General features: G+C 45.2%; 2 protein-coding genes across 3 annotated transcripts in view; both read right to left on the reverse strand.

Annotated features, from left to right (window-relative positions):
- CEMIP (cell migration inducing hyaluronidase 1) overlaps positions 1-23050 on the reverse strand; it is an 857787-nt gene that overhangs the window by 648594 nt on the left and 186143 nt on the right. The gene's annotated exons all lie outside the window — the stretch shown is intronic.
- LOC147733310 (cell surface hyaluronidase-like) overlaps positions 1-23050 on the reverse strand; it is a 561460-nt gene that overhangs the window by 170700 nt on the left and 367710 nt on the right. For both annotated transcript variants that reach the window (XR_015308517.1, XM_086957873.1), the window contains exon 18: positions 1727-1935. Coding sequence is in view for 1 of the 2 variants with exons in the window: in XM_086957873.1 (XP_086813999.1) it covers positions 1727-1935 (209 nt within the window). In the remaining variant the exon portion in view is untranslated. The remainder of the gene's footprint in view (positions 1-1726; positions 1936-23050) is intronic.

Raw genomic sequence — 23050 nt, forward strand, 5'->3', positions numbered from 1 at the left:
ATTATATATAAGCAAAAAAAATACAGGTCTCTAGATACAAAATTCTGTTGTCTGCAAAGCCAATCTGACTTAGGGTGCCATATCAGACACGCTATGCACATACAAACCATTCTAGATAGATGAAATATAAAAACCCTTCACTTAGTCTTTATAGTGTGGGCAGTTTAACCTGCTTTTGTTTTGCTTGGCTTCGTAAGACTAATGTATTTATTATGTTGCCATTTTGTTGGAGGGAAGATGCTCCCTACTTTTTCTGCACTGTAAGAAATTGGGTTACTGGATGAGGGGTTGAAACTATACTCAAGCAGCAACCACAATCCTTGCCAAGGTGCAGTCACAAGCAAACCCAAAATTAACCTGCGCTCAATAGAATAATTTTGACCATGTCCTTGAACGGGAAGAAGGGGGAAGAGCCTTGGAGAGGAGGCTTGATCATGGAGAGTGAGGCTTTAGACCCACTTCACTGCCAAATAGTAACGTCTACACACCCCCTACACAGCAAGAAGGAACTCATCTGGAGCCACCTCCCATGTTCTTGGTAGACTTTAATTGCAGCCCAACCATGCAGGGCATTCACAACTGAGCTGGAAACATATTCTGTCCAAAGGTTTCCAGTTCACCATGTGATAGAGGCTCTTCACTGGTGGCCATGTGGTGAGATGGGAAACTGTGTGTCGCACCTTATGAGTTGACAGGGAGTCCATCGCACAGCGACATCTGAATAACTTTCAAATATTATTTTGACTAGGAGTGGGTGAAGGCCTTAGTACGCCTGTGTAATATGGGGAAGTCTATGGGGAAGTCAGGAAAGTTTGTCCATGGTGAAGGGTTGAGGAGTTAGTAAAGTTTGCTAGATTCAAACAAGTGTATTTAAAGGTTTCTAGTCTTTCTGTAATTACTATTTCCTGCTCCACAAAATCTCAATGGAGCAGAAAATCGCTGCAACCTCTATTCCTTTCATGGTCAGCAGGTGAGAGGTGCTGGGGAGATTTGCAGGGGATTGTATAGGTGCGGGGGACAAGCAAGTGTGTATGAGTATGTGTGACAGAGGGTGGAGAACATAACAAAACATGGCCCGGCCAATCAAGTTAGATGTGGGTTGGAAGTGGCGGGGGTTTGGGACTAAGCTGGGTGGAGGGAGGGGATTAGTATTGGGGACAGGAGGTGGCACCAGTCTGCACACTACATTGAGCAGCCCTGCACAATAATGAATGCCACTGCTACCAAGTGTCGATGCAGATGTCCCCTTTTTTTTATTTCAGAGACCTTACCTTGTTATTACAAATGCAAGCATTTCAAGCTTGCAATGTTTTGTTAATAACAAACGTGCAGTTTCAAGAATTGTTAACTTTGTACACTCTTGATAAGGTCTTGAAACATTAGCTGCTTGGAGGGGGTTCAAGCCGCTTTAGTGCCACCTGAGAAAACTCAAATTGCACCATCATCGGAATGGCCGTAGCAGGAACGTACGGAGACCATGCCAAGAGAAACTTGCCTCTGTGTTGCAGAATTACTGGAAGGAGAAGCTGTGAATTGAAAAATCTGTGAGGTTACAGGGAGGTCAGGCACGAGGCAGCTCCCTGTTATTAAAAAAAAAACAGCAGCACTAGGTGTCAGTCATTAGCGGCCACTCCCAGTTTACTGCCTCTTGCCAAACTATTCGGAATGTGCAATAACAATCCCCCGGCCTCCCCCCAGCTCCGACGCCTCCAGATGTCTGTCCTACCTGTTGAAGTTGATGGGGTACAGAATGATCTCCTCAGGAGGGCGCCCGTCCCACTGCATGGTGTAGGCCTGCTGTAGCATCACCACAGGCTGGTACTGCTGGTATGGCGCCCCCCGGTTCACGCCCACCAGCCTCAGCGGGTGCGCGGGGTAGGTGGCTCGTGCAACCAGCAGTGTCAGATTCTCAGGGCGCCGGGCCTGGATGTAGAGCTGCAGCAGGGGCAAAGGAATGGCAAACACATTCGTTACTCCCCGCAGACATGACCGCACATGTGGCTTTGATAAAGAGAGCCTTTTATTATTTTCACTCAAGAAAAGCTCGAAAGCGTGCAGAGTGTCACTGAAACAAGTCCAAAACAAACAATGAGTTCCAAATAAAAATGCAGGCTCTATTCTCATTACACCCGCGAGAGAGGTAAAAAGGCAAACAGAGAGAGAGAGAGAGACAGAGAGAGAGAGAGAGAGAGAGACGGAGGGGCAACATGCATTAGTCAGAGAAACAGAAGTAGAAACAGGCACTGGCAAATTCAATGGCTGGCCTTGGCAGGCTGTGCAATAGTCTTTTTTTTTTAAATCCAGTAAAAGCATGTGCCATTTAAGAAAAAGATAAAAACGTCCTGCCACCTAAACGTGGACACCATATGCTTTGCAATAAAAAAAAATGTAATTTAAAAAAACATGCACTGCTGCACAAGCGATGTTGTTAAAAAAATACTATGCCTTTAAGTTGTACCATGCGTTTCATTACAATTATTTGTGAAGGCAACAAGAAGAAATCATTACCCAACCAAACACTCAAACTACATGCAGCTGCAAAAACTTTACAAGAGCTACTTTGAAAAAGTACAAGAATATAAATCGCTAATCTGGGCACCTGAAATGCAGTCAAAATAAACAGTCACTTTTTAAAATAGTATGCAAAAATTCAATTAATAAAGCACACTTCAAAGAGTTTTTATCACTGCACGGAACATAACTATTTTTAAGCTGAATTAAACAATATTAAAAGTGTTGTGCAGTCTCTTAAAGTGAAGAATGTCAGTGGGTTCTTGGGCGGACCAACTGCCTCTTGCTGTATTCTGTGACGGACAGAAGCAAAATGTGATTGACCATTGAACATATCGATGGATTGATCAAAAGCCCCCCCAAGTGTGCATATTATGCACTAGAGCCTGCCTGCTTCCCAAGACCAGTGTGCCTTGTGAGGGATAGGAGAGCGTTGTGAGGGAGCAAGGCCCAGTGAGGTGACCTTAGTGACTGGATCCCCATAGTGAGGTGTAAGGAGATGGCTGTTGCCCTGTAGTCTGGTGAGATAGCAAAGGCTGTCTCAAAGCGGAAAGGTAGAGGAAGAGCAGAGAGTGTTAGCACAGAGAGAGAGTGTAAGGGAGAGAGAGGTGGGACAGAATAGAGAGTGAGTGGGGAAGAATGAGCACCAATTACGACAGAGGAAGGCAATGTTGGGTCAGAAAAGTATCTCGCAGGGTGATGGGTATGCACCCCTGTCCTGAGTGTCCCAACTGTTCTGATATCTGGATCACCAATGATGATTTTTGTTTTCATCGGTGAACACACATCATGCTATTGCGGCATGACATAGGACTGTTACATGGATTGCGGTCTTTTTGGACTGAGGAGGGGACGCCCAAAGATCTACACTCATAAAGGTGAAGGGCTACTGCCTTTGCCAGGAATGGTGCAGTGCATGGAAGTCCATGGGTTCCATTTTAGAAGACCGGGGGTGACTGGAGGAACATGAGTAGAGGACGTACCAGCCGGTGGTCTCCGGTGCTTTGCATCTGCACTTTATTGTTAACACCGGCACTCATAACAGCCTGCTACATGGTTACACTCTTAGCCTAGTCTAGAAGTCAATCATTCATTCGAAATATACTAAAAAAGATTACTACTACCTGCCGCTCAAGGCATTTCTATAGCTTTAGGGGCTTAGAATAGTCTGCATTGCCAAACTTGTAGGCGTGTGAGGGTTAGTAGCTGTATTGGTAGTGTCATTGTCAGTGCTGGCAAAGGCAATAGGTGTTGCAAACTGCAATGGCCTTCACGAGGGCACTGGTACTTAGTTCTTTTTGACCAATTAAGCAGTGTGACGTACAGTAATTCCCCCTGACAGGTTTGTGTACTGCTGCATTCCTGTAGGCTGCATGGGACACATTGGAGTAAGGGAGGGCCATGCTCTCCAGTACACTTCAAAGGGTGCTCTCTGATTCGGAGAGAGCTCACTGAGAAGGGGCCTGAGCACATCTACGGAAGGAGATGGGCTTAATAAGTGAATCATAAAAAGTTTGGCTGAGGTGCTGGTGTAAACATGTGATACAAACATCAATGTGGCTGACATCCAGGCATAGAACCTCTTGTCACTTCCATGGCCTGTGTTGTGGAGCTATCAGATTTGTTGCCACTCCTTCTGTGATGCACAGATTTCTGGAGGAAGGAAGAACAGTGGAGGGGAAACATCCTTTATCCCACGGTCTTAACAACAACCTGACTTTACAACAAATTCCCCACCCCAACTGCGACATTAAAACACATTACTTTAACCTGCAAGTTGTTACAGCAACTTGCTGTAGGGGGCGTGCTTTTGGACTGGTGTTAGATTTTTAAATCCAACACCTTCCCTGCAGTTGGGTACACTGGAGTAGAAATAGTAATTTACACTAGTCCAAAGTCCAACGCCCCCTAAAGCAAGTTGCTGTAATGACTTGCGTAGCAAAGTAATGCATGGTAACTTTGCAGTCGGGGTAGTGACTGCTTTGTAAAGGCATGCAGGATAAATGCATGCGGGGTTCCGTCATACAACCACTTCAAAAGGAAGTAGACCCCCAGCATAAACTTCAGAGACTCAGGCACCAAATCACATTTGGTGTCTCTAAAGGAACTACAAGAAGGGGAGCAGCTCTACAAGACTTCTGCCACGTGACTAGGATTTGGGGCCAAGGCCTGCTAGTTTCCTGGCTGGGTGGGGGGAATTCACCCAGGAAATCCAAGACCCCCTGCCTTTGGAGCCTGAAGCACTAGTGCCTGCCTGCTTCCCAAGACCAGTGTGCCTTGTGAGGGAGAGGAGAGCGTTGTGAGGGAGCAAGGCCCAGTGGGGTGACCTTGGTGACTGGATCTCCATAGTGAGGTGTAAGGAGATAGTTGTTGCACCGATCAAGTTCTTGCCTATGTGCAGGGAAAGGTTAGCGACCCTTGTATGCTATAGGAGGGCACCTGAGAAGTGAGCCATGACCCTTGCTACGCAAAACAAGCCATCACCCTCTGCAGTTCCAAGTTGCTGACTCGGTGTGCCAGGTGGGGTCACTGTGAGGAACACTGCCACACCTATCGTTCAATACCCCCTGTGTGGTACCAAGTCGGAAAACCCGTATGCTAGGTGGGACCACCTTAAAGATTACTGATGTGTCGATCGGGACATAGCCTGTGCTCAGAGGACAAAATGTGTCACTGTATCCTGGGGGAGGGGGGCTAGGTAAGGAGGTTGGTTTGGTCGAAAAAGTTGATTCGATGGAGAGGTCAGCAGCCATGGTGACCCAAGTGGGCCCAAGCTGTGACTGAGGGCAAGAACTCCACCTGCCACCTGCGGGGAGGATCTCAAGAAATGGCCCAAGCATCAAAGGAGCATCAAGAACTCTCCAGCTGCTGCAGGACTACATGTGAGGAATTTGAGGACACCTGACCACAGCCCTCCCTGGCTGCTTGTGAAAGACTTATAGGAGGTAGTAGTTGAAGCTTCAGCCGCCTCATAGGGGTGTGCGCTCAGACACTCTGGTCACCCAGATCCTGCTGGTGCAGGTAAGACTGATTTACGAGCCAGACGGCCCAAAGGGAACTTGCCTGCCAGATAGCGCTTTGGCACTGGAACACTTTTGACTTTAATGAAGAGTTGGAGTGTGACTTCTGAGACTTGGACTACTAGTGGGGCTTAACATGAATGTCGCCTATAGTGAATGAGGAATAACCACTACTACTGGCTAGAGTGAAGAGGGTCTCAGGGACTTACCTATACCACACTAGAGGACAGACCTCAGGGGACTGGGTGTATCTTTTGTGAATGTTGTATCTTTGTGTTTGTATTTAAATAATCTTTTTTTCATAAAAATCAATTACTTAACTGGACAATCATTTATTGCTGCTGTAGCTCATACTTTGAGTTGTGAGCCCGTGTTCACTACTCTATGTCTACCTCCCTTGAGAAGCCTTGAAGTGCTCAACCCACACTACCACTGAGAGTAAACTGTTGTGTAGGTATTTGGCCTAGTTGTTCAGGATCGATGGTAGGTCTGCCATCAAGACATCTGGAGTAAAAGGCCTCAACCCCCACGGTTGGGCTCAGTGGATCCTGCTTTCCTCGTGGCCTCCTAACTGGGTTTTGACAGGCAATAAAGGAGAGAAGGGCTGATGAAACAGGAGCTAGAGCGAGAACAATAAAATTAGGTAAAAGCGAGATAATAGGAGAGAGAGGGTTGAGAAGAGCGAGAACAAAAGAGCAAGTGAGAGAGAACAAAAGAGCAAGTGATAGAGATAGAAAGGCAAAGACCAAGAGATGGAGTGTAAGGACACTGAAAGTGAAGTAAGAAGAGTAGGGTGGAAAAGAGATCGGTAGAAGAAAGAAAGGACAGGAGATCAAAAGGTAAGAAAGAGGCAATGAAAAAGAGAACAAGGAGTATGAGAGCCAAAATCAGTGGCAGAGATAGAAGGGGATGAGTGTACAAGAGAGGAGGAGGTAGAAAGAACTAGGTAGGAGAGAGAGAGTTGAGGAAATCATTATGTGATTGTGAATAGGAGGAGAGAGAATGAGAGTGATATGGGAAAATCAAAAGGCAGTTTGAGAAAAATACAGAGAAGAGTAAGAGGGAAAATGGGGAGAGGGAACTGAAAGAAAGAAAATATGCTCAGCTAAGGGCACAGAGAAAATAAGAATAGAGAAAAAGATAAGTAGAAAAGAAAGAAACAGCAGGACCAAAAGAAAGAACCATACAACTAGTGGGGGGAAAGAATGAAAGAAAGATCAAGAGTCTGATAGAGAAAGATAGCATGAAAGGGAGAGTAGGAAACAGCAGAGTCACATTCAGTGCTTCACAAAACTCCAAAAATAAATTTACTTTCCCAAATGCAGATTCCTTCTACCCAATGTACGTTTAACCCAGCAAGCTACACTGAGGCCAATGAATGTACATTCAGCCCAACGAATTTATCACCACACAAACAAACATACAGGCATACAGTATAAGAAAATGAGTTACTTACCTGAAAATGTGGTGCTCCAGTATTTTATTAATTTCATTAATTCACGTGCTTGAATCATTCCCTGTCGTCGAAGTGGGAGTCCCCTGGTGCCATAATATAGCAGTACATAAAATTATCATAGGCTACAATTGCAATGAACAATTACTTTAAAAGCCTTATCACACCCTTTTAAAAGACAACCAAATGCCAGCCAATCAGGCAAAAGCATCCTCAATAATACTCTCAACAGAGGCAGAGTCCCTCAGATTTTCTAGAACTAGTGGGAACGTAAATCCCGTAGAAATAAGGGGAGTCTCTAAGGGGAGGTGGGTGGATCGCTTGTGAATCTATGAAGAATACCAATTCTGGACAGCTGTTACAGGTAAGTAACTCACTTACATCTCCAGTATTGGATCTTTCATGGATTCACATGCTTGAATCAGAATAGCAAGCACTTACTGTAGTTGTACACTTTTATGGTACAAATAGCAGATGGTGGGAACTGGCATTTATGGTTCAGGCTCTTTGCAAGGAGATCTAGTGTCAGCTTGCCCCAGAGAGAGAAGATCGTGTTCAGTGCCAACTGATCCAGCTCCCATTTGTGACAGCTGTTTTGAGTTCTACTTAGCGTGTCTGCTAAGTGATTGCTTGTTCCATGGACATGTTGTACCTGAACGGTTATCATAGGGATCAATATCCAGCTCCAGATTTTCTGAGCTTCCTTGGAAAGAGCTAGCGATCTTGTGTTCCCTTGTTTGATCATATAGTGCATGCTGGTAGTCTTGTCTGTGTGAACTAACACTGTAGACCCTGCTATCTTTGGCAGGAAAGCTTGGAGACTTGGGAAGATGGATTTGAGCTCCAGGCTACTGATGTGCATGCTCTTCTGATATGGAGACCACTTTACTCAGATTTGTAGGTTTTGCAGATGACCAGCCCAGCCCTCTAAGGAGGCATCTGTGGCTATAACAAAATCGGGTATTAGAGGCAGGAATGTGAGGTCCTCTGAGAGATGGGTGGTTTGTGAGCACCAGGTTAATGCTGTCCTGCCAGCTGGTGTGATCTTCTCCGGATCATTGAATGATCCTTCTGTTGAAGCCAATGTTTGTCTAGCTCCTCCTGTAGTGGTCTCATTTTCAGGCCTGCGAAAGGGAACAGGTTGATCACTGAGGCCATCATACCTAGAAACGATTTGAACAGACTCACTGAAACTGACTTTTCTCTCAATAGTTTAAGAACTAGCTGTTTGAGTCTTTGTTGTCTGTCCTGGGATAGAAATAGTTTGTCATGGATGGTGTGCAAAGGCACTCACAGGAATATTGTTCTCTTGGAAGGAAGAGTTGATTTTTGGTGGCTGACAGTGAGGTCTAATCTGTTAGGCAAGCTTCTGTGGCCTTGAGCGCTTAACGGGCCGTAGGTGCTTTCATTAACCAGCTGTCGAGGTACGGGAACACCTGATAACCATCTTTCCTCAAAGACGCTGCCACAGGAGCCAGGTATTTTATAAACATACTGGGAGCTGACTTGAGGCCAAATGGGTGGACCTTGAACTGGTAGTGGGTTTCAGCTACTGTGAAACATATACATTTGCAGTGTTTGGGGATGTGAAAGTATGTATCCTGTAAATCCATGGTTGACATGTAGTCTCCATGGTTGAGAAGATGCATGATGTCTGGAATGGTTACCATGTGAAAGGATTGCTTTTGCAGTTACTTGTTTAAGTTTCGAAGATCCAGAATGAGTCGCCAGTCCCCTGTTCTCTTTTTCATGAGGAAAAACAGGAGTAGAAACTCATTCCCTTTTGGTGATGGGGAACTTCTTCTATCGCTCCTTTACATAACATGGTGACGGCTTCCTTACTGAGTAAGTGAAGAAGAGGTGGGTATAATCCATTCAGCGGAGTGGTTGGCGACCTCTTGATAAATTCCATGGTATGACCATAGGTGTGGAGAAGTGTGGCTCACCGGTTAGAGGAGGCAGACCCAGAAGCAGAGGTCGGCCCGGGACCAGGGTTCAATTCCCTACGCGGCAGGGTTTGGAGCCTAAATGTCCACGGACCTGATAATTCTCGCTTCGGTGCCTACTTGAATCAGGGGTTCACGCTCTGCAACTCTGGGCAATAGCTTGCTCAATCTCCACTACGGCCCCCGCGGCGGGATGCCTGGCTTTCACCTTGGGGGTGCCCAGCTGGGCTATCCCACAGGGAAAAACCAGGACGGGTTCCCAAAGCAAGCGCCGAGATACCCTTTGTGGTGATAAGTGCGCTATATAAGAAACTACATTACATTACGTGCTCCCCGAAAAGGAACTTTCCAAAACAGTAAGGTGCTCAATGTTGCACAGTCCGTGTCTTCCTTGATGGTCTCTAAGGCATTGTCCATGTGCTTACCGAACAGGGCTTGTCTGTCATAGGATATGTCAAGAATTTTTGACTGCACTGTAGGCAAGAAAGATGTTGCTTTCAGCCAGCCTTGCCACCTTAAAACTGCAGCCCCTTCCAGCTGCCAAAATCCAGTAGAGGCTATGTCCATAGTGCAATCAGTTAACTCTGAGGATGTCCTTTCCCCTTCTTGTAGGATCCGGTTTGCCTCCAATATTCTGTCCTTTGGTACGAGGTCTATGATGGTACTGATGTCAGACCACATTTGCCTGTCATATCGACCCAATGAGCCCAGTAAATTTGCTGCACGAAATGTGATGGTAGACATAGTCGAAAATCTTTTGCCTATATTTTCCAGGGACCTACCCTGTTTATCTGGTGGAGCCGAGATAGTCATCGAGGGGTTTTTGGAGTGGCACTGAGCCGCTTGAGAGATGACTGAGTCCGACTTTCGGTGTCCGAGTAAGCAGGCAGGCGAGTCTTCTGGTGCCTTGTATTTTTTGTCCATGCATGGTATGCCGGCCACGACTGTCGCAGGGTTCCTCATAATCTTTGTGCCTTCTTCCCAAATGTATTCTACAATTGGCATGGCTCATACCGATTTCTTTGTAGGCTCCTTAAAATCATAAAGAAAGCAGCTAGACTGTTTGACTTATTTGGTAGTTGAAGTCTGCTGCTGGTCTCTTAATCAGGTTGTGAAAATCTCCTATGTCATCTGGAGGCGAACCTACAGACTGTGTTGCAGAAGGAGATGGAGTGGAAATCAAATAATCATCCCATTCATTATGGGAGGATTGGTTGACTGGACTTTCGCCCTCTTCTCTGTCACTGTCTGATGACGAGTGTTCATCTCTAGGAGTCGCTGCAATTTTTAATGCAATAGTCATCATGGGTGTCAAGGGTGGAGGAATAGGCCTTGGTGTCTTGGGAGACGGAGGCAGAGGTGGAGCACAGGGCTGTGCTAGTGATGGTGGCCTTGAGAACTCGCTCCAGAAACTTCCTATGGTAGTCTTTTAACATCCCCTGTAAGTCTTGGAAGAGTGATGCAGGTACCTGCACCATACTTTGATGTGAAGGCGAATGGCCATATTGTTGGAAATGTTCTCCATAATGTCTGGGTCTTTCCGTATATTTTGTCTGTTGTGGTTTATAGTACTCCTGATAATCGTGCTCTTACTCATCCTCCTATTCTCAATACTTTACATGGAATTTAGATGGGCTGTGCGCTGTCCCAAATGGGCCATCATCAGCCAAACACCCATGTCCAGAAGATGGCTTGGGGGAAGAAGAGACACCTTGCTTGGAGAGTTGTGTTCAGTTAAGAGGGATGGTTTTGTTGCTTTTAGTGTTGTCGACATCGTCGTCGAGCCCGTAATTGCAGTTTCCAACTGCTGGGGGTGTTTTGTAACCTTTGGCACTGACAATGTTATCTTCATCGATGATTGCAATGGTGTAGTCAGAGGAGCCTTTGCCAATGGTACTATCTTTGTCGACGGGATCGACGATGACAAAGAGATGGAAGGCGTTGATGTTGCCGAAATCGATGTCATTGTGTTAACTCTCGTCATCATCGATGATGGTGATCTCGACGGTGAGGTAGTTGTCGTTGAGATTTTCAAAGTGGTTTAACCGCATCGCTGCGGCGGCTTTTCCCGCTGTGCGCGGCAGATTCGAAATTACCGCGTTACATGACGAGCTGGCCTTGTCATCCGCGCACGACAGGTAAGCGCGATGACGAGCCCAGCTCGTCAATAGCCTCGAAGGGGTTAAGGCTTTGTCATTAACAGTTCTGAGGAAGATTTTGGACGATGAACTACAGACTTCACAGATGGTCTAGTGGGCTCAGACCTGTCAATTTCTGAGGAAATGTTCTTCTTTTTAGAACTGTCCTTGACAGACTCATGGTGAGTCTTATTAGTCTCCAGATCACAGGATCTTTCCCTCTTATCTGACCTTCTCTGAAAAGTTGTAGAGGTGTCACTGTCTTCCTCAGAATTAGGCGATTTTTTAGATTGTTGCAGCCACAGCTGGAGCCTCCCCTACCTATCCTTCAAGGTTTTAGTTGAAAAGGTGTGACAAATTATACCTTATGCTGAGGGTAGAGGTAGTAAATATAGTCCTTGTTGGGGCCTTCAGCATGAAGTCTTTTCTTCCCACATGTACTTCAGGGCCTGAGAAGTCCTTTCTTAGATGACTCAGACATGGTAATATCAGTAGATATGTTTTCCAATACCAGGTTTAAGAAAAATTCAGCAGAACTCAGGGAGACTCCTCTCATACAAAGTGAGATACAAAATCTATGGAACTCAGCCTCTGTTGGGAGTGTTCTAGAGAGTGCTATCATCTGATTGGCTGGAGTTTGGTTCTTTTTGATTAGGATATGGAAAGGCTATTAAAGTGAATATTCATTGCCATTATAGCCCATGAAAATATGTACTGCTTTATTGTGGTACCATGGGACTCCCACTTCTAGGACAGGGAATGATTCAGGCATTTGAATCTATGAAAGATTCAACACAGTATAATATAACATTCATAGAACTCGACTAAACATGTAGGAACTGATCAGACAATAGAAGAAGAAATACTAATTTGGGAAAATAATACAATATCACAACTACATACATCCTCTCCTATGCAACTGTTGAAAGGCTACATAGTCAGACTGGGCAACTCTACATAACTGTACATATTTTGGCACTATCGTCCATGTAGTACAAACCTTTCTTAAGGTTAACCCCTTCGATGCTGATGACGGAGCGGGTCCGTCATCAGCATCGGTTGGGCTGTGCTGATTACGGAACCGCTCCATCATCAGCACAGCCCCTGGAGGGAGCGCTGGCGCTCCCCCCGCTGGGGCATCGATCGTGCCCACACCAACAGGGATGGCAACGGAAGATTTCCGCTGCCACCCCCGAGCCCCACCATGCTTCCTGATGACATCAGTGCGCACAGCGTGCGCCAACGTCATCAGGAATCGCTGGACGTGCTGGAAACCATTTGTTTCCAGCGTGTCCAGCGATGGGAGGTAGGTTTTGTCCTCTGGAGGGGCGGGGGGCATTTTGTTGGGCCTTGAGGCATCGGGGGGAGGAAACAGTGTTTCCTCTCCCCTGATGTCCCAATGCAGAGCAACAGGAATGCCCCCACTAGACACCAGGGATGTTTTTTTGTGAAAAGGAAGCGACCCTTGCCCAAGGGGGCACAATATTTATTCAGATTTTTCTGCCCCACCCCCCTAGGGGCAGATCGGCCGTTTTTTTGGCCGATTTTGGACCCGGGGGGGGGGGGGGGGCAGAAAAGCCCACCGAAGCCAGGGATTATTTTTTTATAAAAAAATCGGAAGCGACCCCTTGAGCAAGGGTCGCTTCCTTGGGCCCCAAATAAGTCCTATGTTTATTCTGCCCGATTGGTTTATTTGATTGGCCTTTCTGCCCCTGGAGTGGGGGGCAAAAAACCCCACTAGACACCAGGAAATTCATTTTTTTGTTTAGAAAAGCCCACTGGAGCCAGGAAATTGTTTTTTTTTTAAATTGGAAGGGTCCAGTAGCTTCCAGGGGCCATTTATTTTAGTACATTCTGCCCCCCCCCCCCGGGGGCAGATCGGTTTTTTTATTTGGCCTTTTAGGCCCCCAGGAGAGGGCAGAAAACCCCGCTAGACACCAGGGAGTGTTTTGAATTTGACATGGAAGCAACCCCTTGGGCAAGGGTCACTTCCTTATGGGCCTAATTAATTTGTTAGACTTTTCTGCCCCCCCCCCCTTGGGAACAGATTACCTATACTTTTGGCATTTCTGGTTGGGGGCGGCAGAAAAGCACACTAGTGCCAGGTATGTAAAAATAAATAAATTGGTTGCTTGCAGGGGACATATATTTGTTTATGTGTATTCAGCCCGTTAATTTGGCCTTTCTGCCCCCATTTGTTTACTGACATAGCCTGTGACATTTTTGTTCTAGTTCAAGGCTTTTGCTCTTTAGACTGTTGCAGGTTGCAGTTTCGTTACTGGTGGTTCTGCTGTTTGTGTAGTTGCATGTGTTTGGTAAGAGACCTTTTTTGTACAATTTCAATGTAAATGTGTTTTTTGCAAAGTGTGTAATAAAACCAGTATGTTTGGTTTCTGTTTTTTGAGTGTTTTAAACATTTTTTGCATTTGTGCTTGATGTGTATTTTGTTTTCTGTAGATTAAATTTTTTTTCTTCTTTCTAGTGGGATATCGTTGACTATTGCTGTGTCTTTGCAGAGTAGGTGCTGGTGAGTGTAGCTGTCTCTTGTAAGTGAATTTTATAGTTTTTCAGTATATAGATCTTTATGATAAAGGCACACATTTTTTTACTTACTTTGCACAGAGTTGGTTGTTGACTTGTTGTGCAGTCTCCTTTCTTAGTAAGGATAATGGCTAGCCGCCGGATTACAGCTCAGCAAGTTGTTGGAATGCTTTTTGATTCTTCCTCTGACTATTGTCCAGAGACTGACTCTGATTCTGAGGCAGATAAGGGAGGGGAAGATTCAGGCAGTGAGTTTTCTCTCCACATGGCATCATCTGATGCTACTCTTGGTGCGGATGAAGTGCCTGTGTTAGAGGAGGACATTGATGTGCCGATAGTGCGGCAAGAGGCATCTGGGCTGCAGACTGGGGCTGCAAGACTTCCCGTTGGTATAGTGAGACAAGAGGTATCTGGGCTGCAGCCTGGGGCTGCAAGACTTCCCGTTGGTATAGTGAGACAAGAGGCATCTGGGCTGCAGCCTGGGTATAGTGAGACAAGAGGCATCTGGGTTGCAGCCTGGGGCTGCAAGACTTCCCGTTGGTATAGTGAGTCAAGAGGCAGCTGGGTGGCAGCCTGGTGCTGCAAGGCTTCCCGTTGAAAGTGCTGACCTCTGGGTTGCCCCAGGCATGGTGCAGCCGGCATTGCCAGACTTTACTGGTGTTCCAGGGTGTAGGGTGTAGGGTGAACACTGAAAACTTTTTGCCGATTTTTTCAGTTGTTTATGGATGATGTGTTTTTGGCAGAGATTGTTGAGCAGACTAATTTTTATGTCGAACAGTTTTTGAGGGAGAACAGTGCCAGCCTTAAGCCCCACTCTAGAAATACCCGGTGGACTCCCACAAATCTGGAAGAGATGAAGAAGTTCTTGGGTTTAACTTTTTGATGGGCTTGCTAAGGAATCCATCAATGGCTTCATATTGGTCTACTAGTCCCTTGATGGCAACTGCTATATTTCCGGCAGTCATGAGTCGTGATAGGTATTTGCTTCTGCTTCGGATGATGCATTTTGTCGATAATGGTTTAGCTTTGCCACAAAATCACCCTGATTGTGACCGTCTTTTCAAGATTCGGCCTATCATTGATCACTTTGTTGATCGATTTTCTGAGATCTAGGGAAAGAAATTGCAGTGGATGAGTCTTCGGTGTTGTTCAAGGGCCGTTTGGTTTTGTAGGCAATACATTCCTATTAAGAGGGCACGCTATGGAATTAAGTTGTATATGCTGTGTGACAGTCGTACTGGATATGTCTCTAATTTCAGGGTGTAAACCGGTAAGGAATCTAGGATTAACCCCCCTGGTTGTCCGTCCACTTTTGGAATGACTGAGAAAATTGTGTGGGTACTTGGTAGAGGATTATTTAACAAAGGCCATCATTTATATGTAGATAACTTCTACACTGGTGTGCGGGTGTTCAGGGAATTGGCCAAAGTGGACACTGTTGCTTGTGGCACAATCCGCTGTAATCGTAAAGGTTTCCCAAAAGAACTTGTTTGTCAAAAGCTTGTCCGGGGACAGTGCAGTGCATTGCGTTGCGAGGAGCTTCTAGCTGTGAAGTTTTCAGACAGGAGAGATGTCTACATGTTGACTACCATCCACGATGAAAGCACTGAACTGGTGACTGTTTGAGGTGAGGTTGCTGAAGCGCGCAAACCTGTGTGCATTTTAGACTATAATAGGCACATGGGTGGTGTTGACAGATTAGATCAGAGGTTGGAACCGTATGCTGCTCTTCGTAAGGCTTACATTTCGTACAAGAAGTTGGCTATCCATCTTTTCCACTTGGCAACCTTTAATGCTTTTGTTGTGTTCCAGGAATATTGTCCTGAGTCAAAGATGACTTTTGTGAAGTTTCAGGAGTCTGTAATAGGCAGCCTTGTTTTAGTGGAACAGGCAAGTGTTCCTAGAGTTAGAGTGGTGGAAGATGTTGCTAGATTGAAAGATCGCCACTTTCCTGATCACATTCCTCCTACATCCTCAAAAGACTTTCCCAGTAGGAGATGTAGAGTCTATTGGCGAAGAGGTTTGCGGAAGGAGGTTCATATGTACTGCCCCGAGTGTCCTTCTAACCCTGGGCTGTGCGTGCCTGCTTGTTTTAGAATGTACCATACGCAAAATAATTTTTGGGAGCATCCATCAGTGGTAAAGTGAACTGCCTGGCCTCTATTGTTTAATAATTTTTGTTCAGTTTCAAGGTTGGCATTTGTGTAGTGTATTTAGTTTTAGTTGTTGTGTTAGTAGATTTGTATCAATTTGCAATTTGTTTGTGTTTTCTGATTCATATTAAAAAAAATTCTTAAATGTGATGTCGGTTTGTGTCGAGTGGCGATTGTCTGGCGGTGTGTGTGGTCTGGCGATTGGCTGATGGTGTGTTAGGATTGGTGCTTGGTTGGCGGTGTGCCTGGACTGGTGCATGGCTGGCGATGTGCGTGGACTGGTGCTTGGCTGACGGTGTGTTTGGACTAACTTTTGGCTGGCAGTGTGTTTGTACTGGCGCTTGGCTGGCAGTGTGTTTGTACTGGCGCTTGGCTGGCAGTGTGCGTGGACTGGCGTTTGGCTGGCGGTGTGTGTGTGGACTGGTGCTTTGCTGGTGGTATCGTGGTCTGGCGCTTGTCTGGCGGTGTGTTTGGATTGGTGCTTGGCTGGTGGTGTGCCTGGACTGGTGCTTTGCTGGCGGTGTGTTTGTACTGACTCTTGACTGGCAGTGTGTTTGTACTGGCGCTTGGCTGGCAGTGTGCGTGGATTGGCACTTGGCTGGCGGTGTACGTGGAGTGGCGTTTGGCTGGCGGTTTGCGTGGAGTGGCGTTTGGCTGGCGGTGTGCGTGGAGTGGCGTTTGGCTGGCCAAAAACCCAGGTGAACCCCCCTTGCAAAAGCAGGTGGTTTTGACATAGGCAATTTTTAAGTCGCCTCACTATGTTTTGGGTCCTTGCCTGTCGCGGGTACTTGGGCCTCCCACACAAGTACGGCACCATTTTTATCGGGAGACTTGGGGGAACGCTGGGTGGTAGGAAATTTGTGTGAGCCTGGTGATGCCACACTTTCCACACAAAAAATGTGTGAAAAAACAGATTTGTTTTCTGCTAAAATTGAGGTTTGCAAGGGATTCTGGGTAAGGGGACGTTGGGGGATCCACGCAAGCCATACCTCCTTGGAAGCCCCCGGGGGTCTACTTTCCAGAAATGTGTGGGTTTGGTAGGTTTCCCTAGATGGCCGTCGAGCATGGGGCCAAAATCCAGGTGACCCCCCTTGCAAAAGCAGGTGGTTTTGACATAGGCAATTTTGAAGTCACCTCACTACGTTTTGGGCCCTTGCCTATCGCAGGTACTTGGTCCTCCCACACAAGTGAAGCACCATTTGTATCAGAAGACCTGGGGGAATGCTGGGTGGTAGAAAATTTGTGTGAGCCCGGTGATGCCACACTTTCCCACACAAAAATGTGTGAAAAAAACTGATTTTTTTTTGCTAAAATTGAGGTTTGCAAGGGATTCTGGGTAAGGGGACGTTGGGAGATACACGCAAGCCATACATCTGTGGAAGCCCCTGGGGGTCTACTTTCCAGAAATGTGTGTGTTTGGTAGGTTTCCCTAGGTGCCGGCAGAGCTAGGGTTTACAAACTACAGCTAGGCACTTTGCCAGAAAAGGGTCATTTTTCACTGTGAAATTGAGGTATGGCCACGTTGCGTTTTGCGACGTTTCCTGTCGCAGGCACTAGGCTGGCCCACACAAGTGGGGTACCATTTTTCTCAGAAGACTTTGGGGAACGCGGGGTGGGGTTCCACGTAGATTCCAGAACTTTCCACCACAGAAATGCTGGGAAAATGTGTTTTATGTCAATGTTTTAGGTTTGCAAGGGATTCTGGGTAACAGAACCTGGTCGGAGGTAGTTAAGTCACCCCATCCTGGATTCCCCTGGGTGTCTAGTTTTAAAAAATGTATAGGTTTGCTAAGTTTCCCTAGGTCCCGCAGAGCTACGGTTCAAAAACTACAGCTAGGCACTTTGCCAAAAAAGGGTAATTTTTCACTGCGAAATTGAGGTGTGACCATGTCGCGTTTTGCGACGTTTTCTGTCGCAGGCACTAGGCAGAGCTACGGTTCAAAAACTACAGCTAGGCACTTTGCCAAAAAAGGGTCATTTTTCACTGCGAAATTGAGGTTGACCATGTTGCGTTTTGCGCCGTTTCCTGTCGCAGGCACTAGGCCGAACCACACAAGTGGGGTACCTTTTTTCTCTGAAGACTTTGGGGAACGCGGGGTAAAAGGAAATTTGTGGATACACGCAGATTCCAGAACTTTCCACCGCAGAAATGTGGAGCAAATTTGCTTTTATTTTACACTTTTTTAAGTTTGCAAGGAATTCTGGGTAACAGAACCTAGTGGGAGGCAGTCAAGTCACCCCATCCTGGATTCCCCAGGGAGTCTAGTTTTCAAAAATGTATACGTTTGCTAGGTTTCCCTAGGTGCTGGCAGAGCTAGGGTACAAAAACTACAGCTAGGCAATCTACCTAAAAAGGGTAATTTTTCACTGCGAGATTGAGGTGTGACCATGTTGCGTTTTGCGCAGTTTCCTGTCGCGGGCACAAGGCCGACCCACACAAGTGAGGTACCGTTTTTATCGGGAGACTTAGGGTAATTCATATTTGTTAATCAACTGTTATTACCTATGGAGTTTTCATGCATTTCTCCCTTCCAAATGAAAGATATTGTGTAAAAAAGAAGTCATTTTGAAAAATGAGCAATAATTCTCATGCTAGTATGAGTATTCCCAATTTTGAAAAAGTAGTAATATGTACTGTTTCTAAACTCTATAATTTGTACCCATTTAAAAAATACATAGGTGTCTTTCATTCCGATTTTTCCATGTATACATTTTCCAAGAATAATTGCTCTATACCCGGTACATAATAAAATACCATTGCAAATTGCTGCTCAGTTTTGGCTCCTGGTTCGTCAGGTTCTTGGTGAACCTACAATTCCTATATATCCCCACAACCGGGAAGGTCCAGTGGATGTAACGGCATAATGCTTTCAAAGAGTTGTCATAATTACAAGAAGTTACAGGTAAAAATGTTGACACAAAAGGCTGTTTTTTTCAACTATTTTTCAATTTTTCCAATATTTAACTGTTCATTTCTATAAAGAAACCTTCATGGATTTAGACAAATGACCCCTTTATGAATTCAGAATTGTGTCTACCATTCCAAAATGTATAGCTTTCCATGATCCATTATTGCTTTCATACTCATTTCTACCATTAACTGGAAGGCGGTTGAAAGCACTAAAAATAACAAAAATAGGTTATGTCCCAGAGAAATGCCAAAACTGTGTGCAAAATGTTGGTTCTCTGACAGAAGACTATCAATCCCTAAAAGCTGGGAAAATGGTGATGTGATTTCAGCCTCACAAACCTTTTTTGATAACATTTGCAGGGAAAACCCAGAGGCTTTCATTTGCAGCCCGTTTTTCCCATTTTTCTGTAAAAAACAAAAATGTTACTTTATTTTGCTTAATTTCTGGAACCTCTCCAAGAGGAACCAACAAACCGTGGGTACCTTTAGAACCCCATGATGTTGGAAGAAAAGGACGCAAAATTGGCGTGGATACCTTATGTGGTCAAAAAGTTACAGGGGCCTAAGCGCGCACTACCCCAAATAGCCAAAAAAAGGCTTAGCACAGGAGGGGAAAAGCCTAGCAGTGAAGGGGTTAAGGTGCAATGAGCGCAAAGTGCAATATTTAAAAAAGAAATCTTAAAAGTACCACAAGAATACTTTGTTTAAAGTGTATTTGATAAAAACTTATAGAATTGCTATTCTGGTCAATCAACATATCTGAAATATTCACTAATACGTATTCTGCTGCTGTTCAGTGGTAATTCTCCTTCAAAGACCCCCCTATGCTGCTCAGCCTGACCCTTCACGAACATGTCCCACAGCCACTTACAGTATACCCTGCTTCATTGTCAATTCCCCCATCCTGCCAATCTCTCTATGGCCAGTCCCTTCATGAACAGGAGGACATACTGCAGCTAAAAGAACATCGCCGTTCTATGAGTCATGGGTGGGAAAACTTAATTTCAGAGAAATTGGGTAAAGTGGAAGGAATTTGCCCACTCATTGGAAGCAAAGTTTTCCAATTCATCCAACTTTGATGATGGAGGTGTTACTTTTGTCTGCCCCAGACACAGCATAACACAATGCATTATTTTGGGGATAGTTAAAGTTCATGTAGCGATATGATGTGTTTCCTGGGTCTGGGTTTTGACAGAGCACATTTCAAAAACAGACCTTTGACAAATTATATATAGAGGGCGCCTTGGCGCTGCCCCTTCCAACCATTGTGGTTCTTCAAACAGCTTTCTTCAGTCATTGGCTTGAGGGTGTCAGTTTCGTCTTGCTTCAGTCCAGTGGAGTTTTCTTTCATCTCTCACGTAATGCTATTGACTAATTGGGTGTATCCGTCCACCTCCACTCAAGTGTATGTACTGAACTGCATAAGGAACTACTTTACAACTATATTACTATGTCTTCTCTGCTGGCTCCCTCCTGTGATAACGTGCTAACACTACATGCATTACGAAATTCAATCCTGATCGATTGGTTAAGCCAATGCTCGTTTCTTTATAGAAAGCACCATCAAGAAAGTGTTACATTCTGCACCCGTTGTAACTGTAACTGTATTTCTATTTCACAAATGTAAAATGTGTGTTTTATGTAACACATCCTACAGCTCTATGTTTGCAAGAGTTCCTTTTAGCCAACTCAGGAACACTTATTTTGGCAATATCAGAAGGATGAAATGCTGAGATGTCAATATAAGGATTCAAACTTTAGTCCTGGGAAGTTACATGGAGGTTGCACGTAGACCCTTCTAGAAGGAACAATATGATACCTACATCTAATTATATTTACTTGAAAAACATGCACATTGGGTAGAATACTTATTAGATGCTGAATTTTTAATTTGACTGAATATTGAGTTGTAACGTCTTTCTGTTTATTTTATTTAAAATCCTTTGCCATTTGGTGTAGGCCAGGTGTTGCTATTTTTTGTCGAAAGTAAGGTGAGGGGGGTTGATGACAGAAACCTTTCCTCCTTTGATTTCACACCTATCTCAAAACACTTTAAGCAACTTATTCACAGCTCGCTATCATGCAAGAAAAGCAGAGAAAGAGGGCCTCCGGCCCATACCAAGGGTTTTAAAACTAAATAATCTACATATCTATAAATGAGAATGAGGTGTGCCAACGAGATCCCCTGGGTGAATCGACCCACCTGTCCCACCTCTGGAACCAGGTCCACATAATGCAATTAATTATGTGCATCGCCACATACAGCAGTATGGCTTTAGAGAGGGACATGGAACTGAAACTGCACTATTTACAGTCACAGAAGAACTTAGAAAATCCTTAGATGCTGGAAAGAAGGCCGCCTTGATATTATTAGATCTATCGGCGGCCTTTGATACCATAAACCAAAAAATCTTAGCAGACCGACTAAAGAATCTAGGATTCCATTACACCTCTATCCGCCTTATGCAGTCATACCTGAGCAATTGGACATTTGTAGTCGAACTGGAAGGATCCACCTCAAAATCTTTTGACCTGCCATGTGGGGTACCTCAGGGCTCCTCCCTGAGTCCCACACTTTTTAACATCTATGTGACCCCACTGGCAGAGATCATCAGACAAGGAGGTTTCTCAGCCATATCATACGCCGATGACACACAAATAGTGGTCTCAGTCTCAGATAACATCGATGAAACTGCTGACAGCTTTAATGCCTGCATGACAAACATCAATAGGTGGATGCAAAACAACTGCTTAAAATTGAACGGCAAAAAACGGAAGTCCTCCTTCTGGGTGCAAAGACCCCTTTTTGGTCCCCCAGATGGTGGCCCAGTGAAATGGGAGATTGTCCTGAACCAGTAAAAAAAAGCTAAGAATTTAGGGGTAATTTTTGATGACAGATTAACCTTTGAGCACCAAATTAACAAACTCACATCGACCATTTGGGGCATCCTTAAAATGATCAAAACAATTCAGCGTTTTATTCCACCCGATTACGTGAAAACAGTTGTCACAGCTTTGGCCCTTTCACCACTCGATTACGGCAATGCCTTATATGTCGGCATACAATCCCAGCTGCTGACTAAGCTTCAAAGGATTCAGAACGCAGCTGTAAGATTGATCCTCAATATACCAAAACATGAATCAGTATCACATCGGCTGAAGGAACTCCACTGGCTCTCTGTGGACAAGAGGATAGCGTTCAAGTCCCAGTGCCTAGCATTCAAAGCAGGACAGGGATTAGGTCCGCTCTATTTGAGAACCCAACTAAAAAAATAGACCCCTGCCAGAAACTTGAGATCCTCCCAGGCACTTTTACTGAGCACTCCCAGACACATGCAGGTCCGTTGGGGAGGCAGGAGTTTCATATTAGGGGCAACGAGAATCTGGAACTCCCAGCCGCTACAACTAAAAAACTGCAAATCACTACTCGAATTTAGGAAACAGCTAAAAACATGGCTATTCAATAAATATTTAGAAATCATACATTAACAAAGCAATCGGGGTTTTCTTTTCATCAGCTGGACATTAGCGACAAGACACCTTCGGGTAATCGAGGGCTTAACAAGTCTCAAATCCAATCCAATCCAAAGGAGGACTGTTGGTCACGGGCAGTGAAAATGGCTCTGCTTGCATGTACATGAACATGAAAAGAAAAAAAAGGTGCTATGTGATTACCGGTCAGTTGAGCAATGACCACATGGCAATGAGCTTCCAATTGATACGATAAGGAAGACAGAGATGAGGTTGTTGCCATGGGGAAGACATACAACAAACATGCAACGGATCTGCCAATTGAGTGATTCAGTGTTTGACTGTATTGCCACAGTTTGGAACCCTGGTAGGTCCACTCAAATTTTCGTCAATCAAAGTTCAATCATTGCAGCACCATAAAGCTGAGCAACAATAAAAATTTCAGCCGTGCCAAAACATAAAAATACACTGTTATGTTTCATTATGTTAATGCCAATATGGATATCAAAGGATGATGCAACTTGATTCGCACTTGGGGCAGTATTACGGTAAAAGGGTATTTTCATTGTTTGCACCGGTGCACCTTCAAAAAGGTGCGCCGGATGCAAACAGTGAAAATGCGCTCTATTATCATGAATGCACTGCCCCCTTGTTAGCCGCAAACTCGTGCTGCCCTGGGGGCAGTATATTCCTGTGAAAAATTGAGCCGCTGCTTTAGAGCTACTCTGTGTTTTCACAGTTTAGGCGGCAACCCACCTGCACTTTTGAAGGGGATGTTTTCCGCCTCCTCAGGGCTATCATCAGGGAGCGCACTGGCAGTGTGCCACCTTTTCAGATGACACACTCAGTGCACCTCCTGAGGGCTTCTTTGCCTCAGCGTCCATGTCTGTAATACAGCGCAGGTGC

The sequence above is a fragment of the Lissotriton vulgaris genome, chromosome 2_1 (genome assembly GCF_964263255.1).
Source record: "Lissotriton vulgaris chromosome 2_1, aLisVul1.2, whole genome shotgun sequence".
Taxonomy (NCBI): Eukaryota; Metazoa; Chordata; class Amphibia; order Caudata; family Salamandridae; genus Lissotriton; species Lissotriton vulgaris.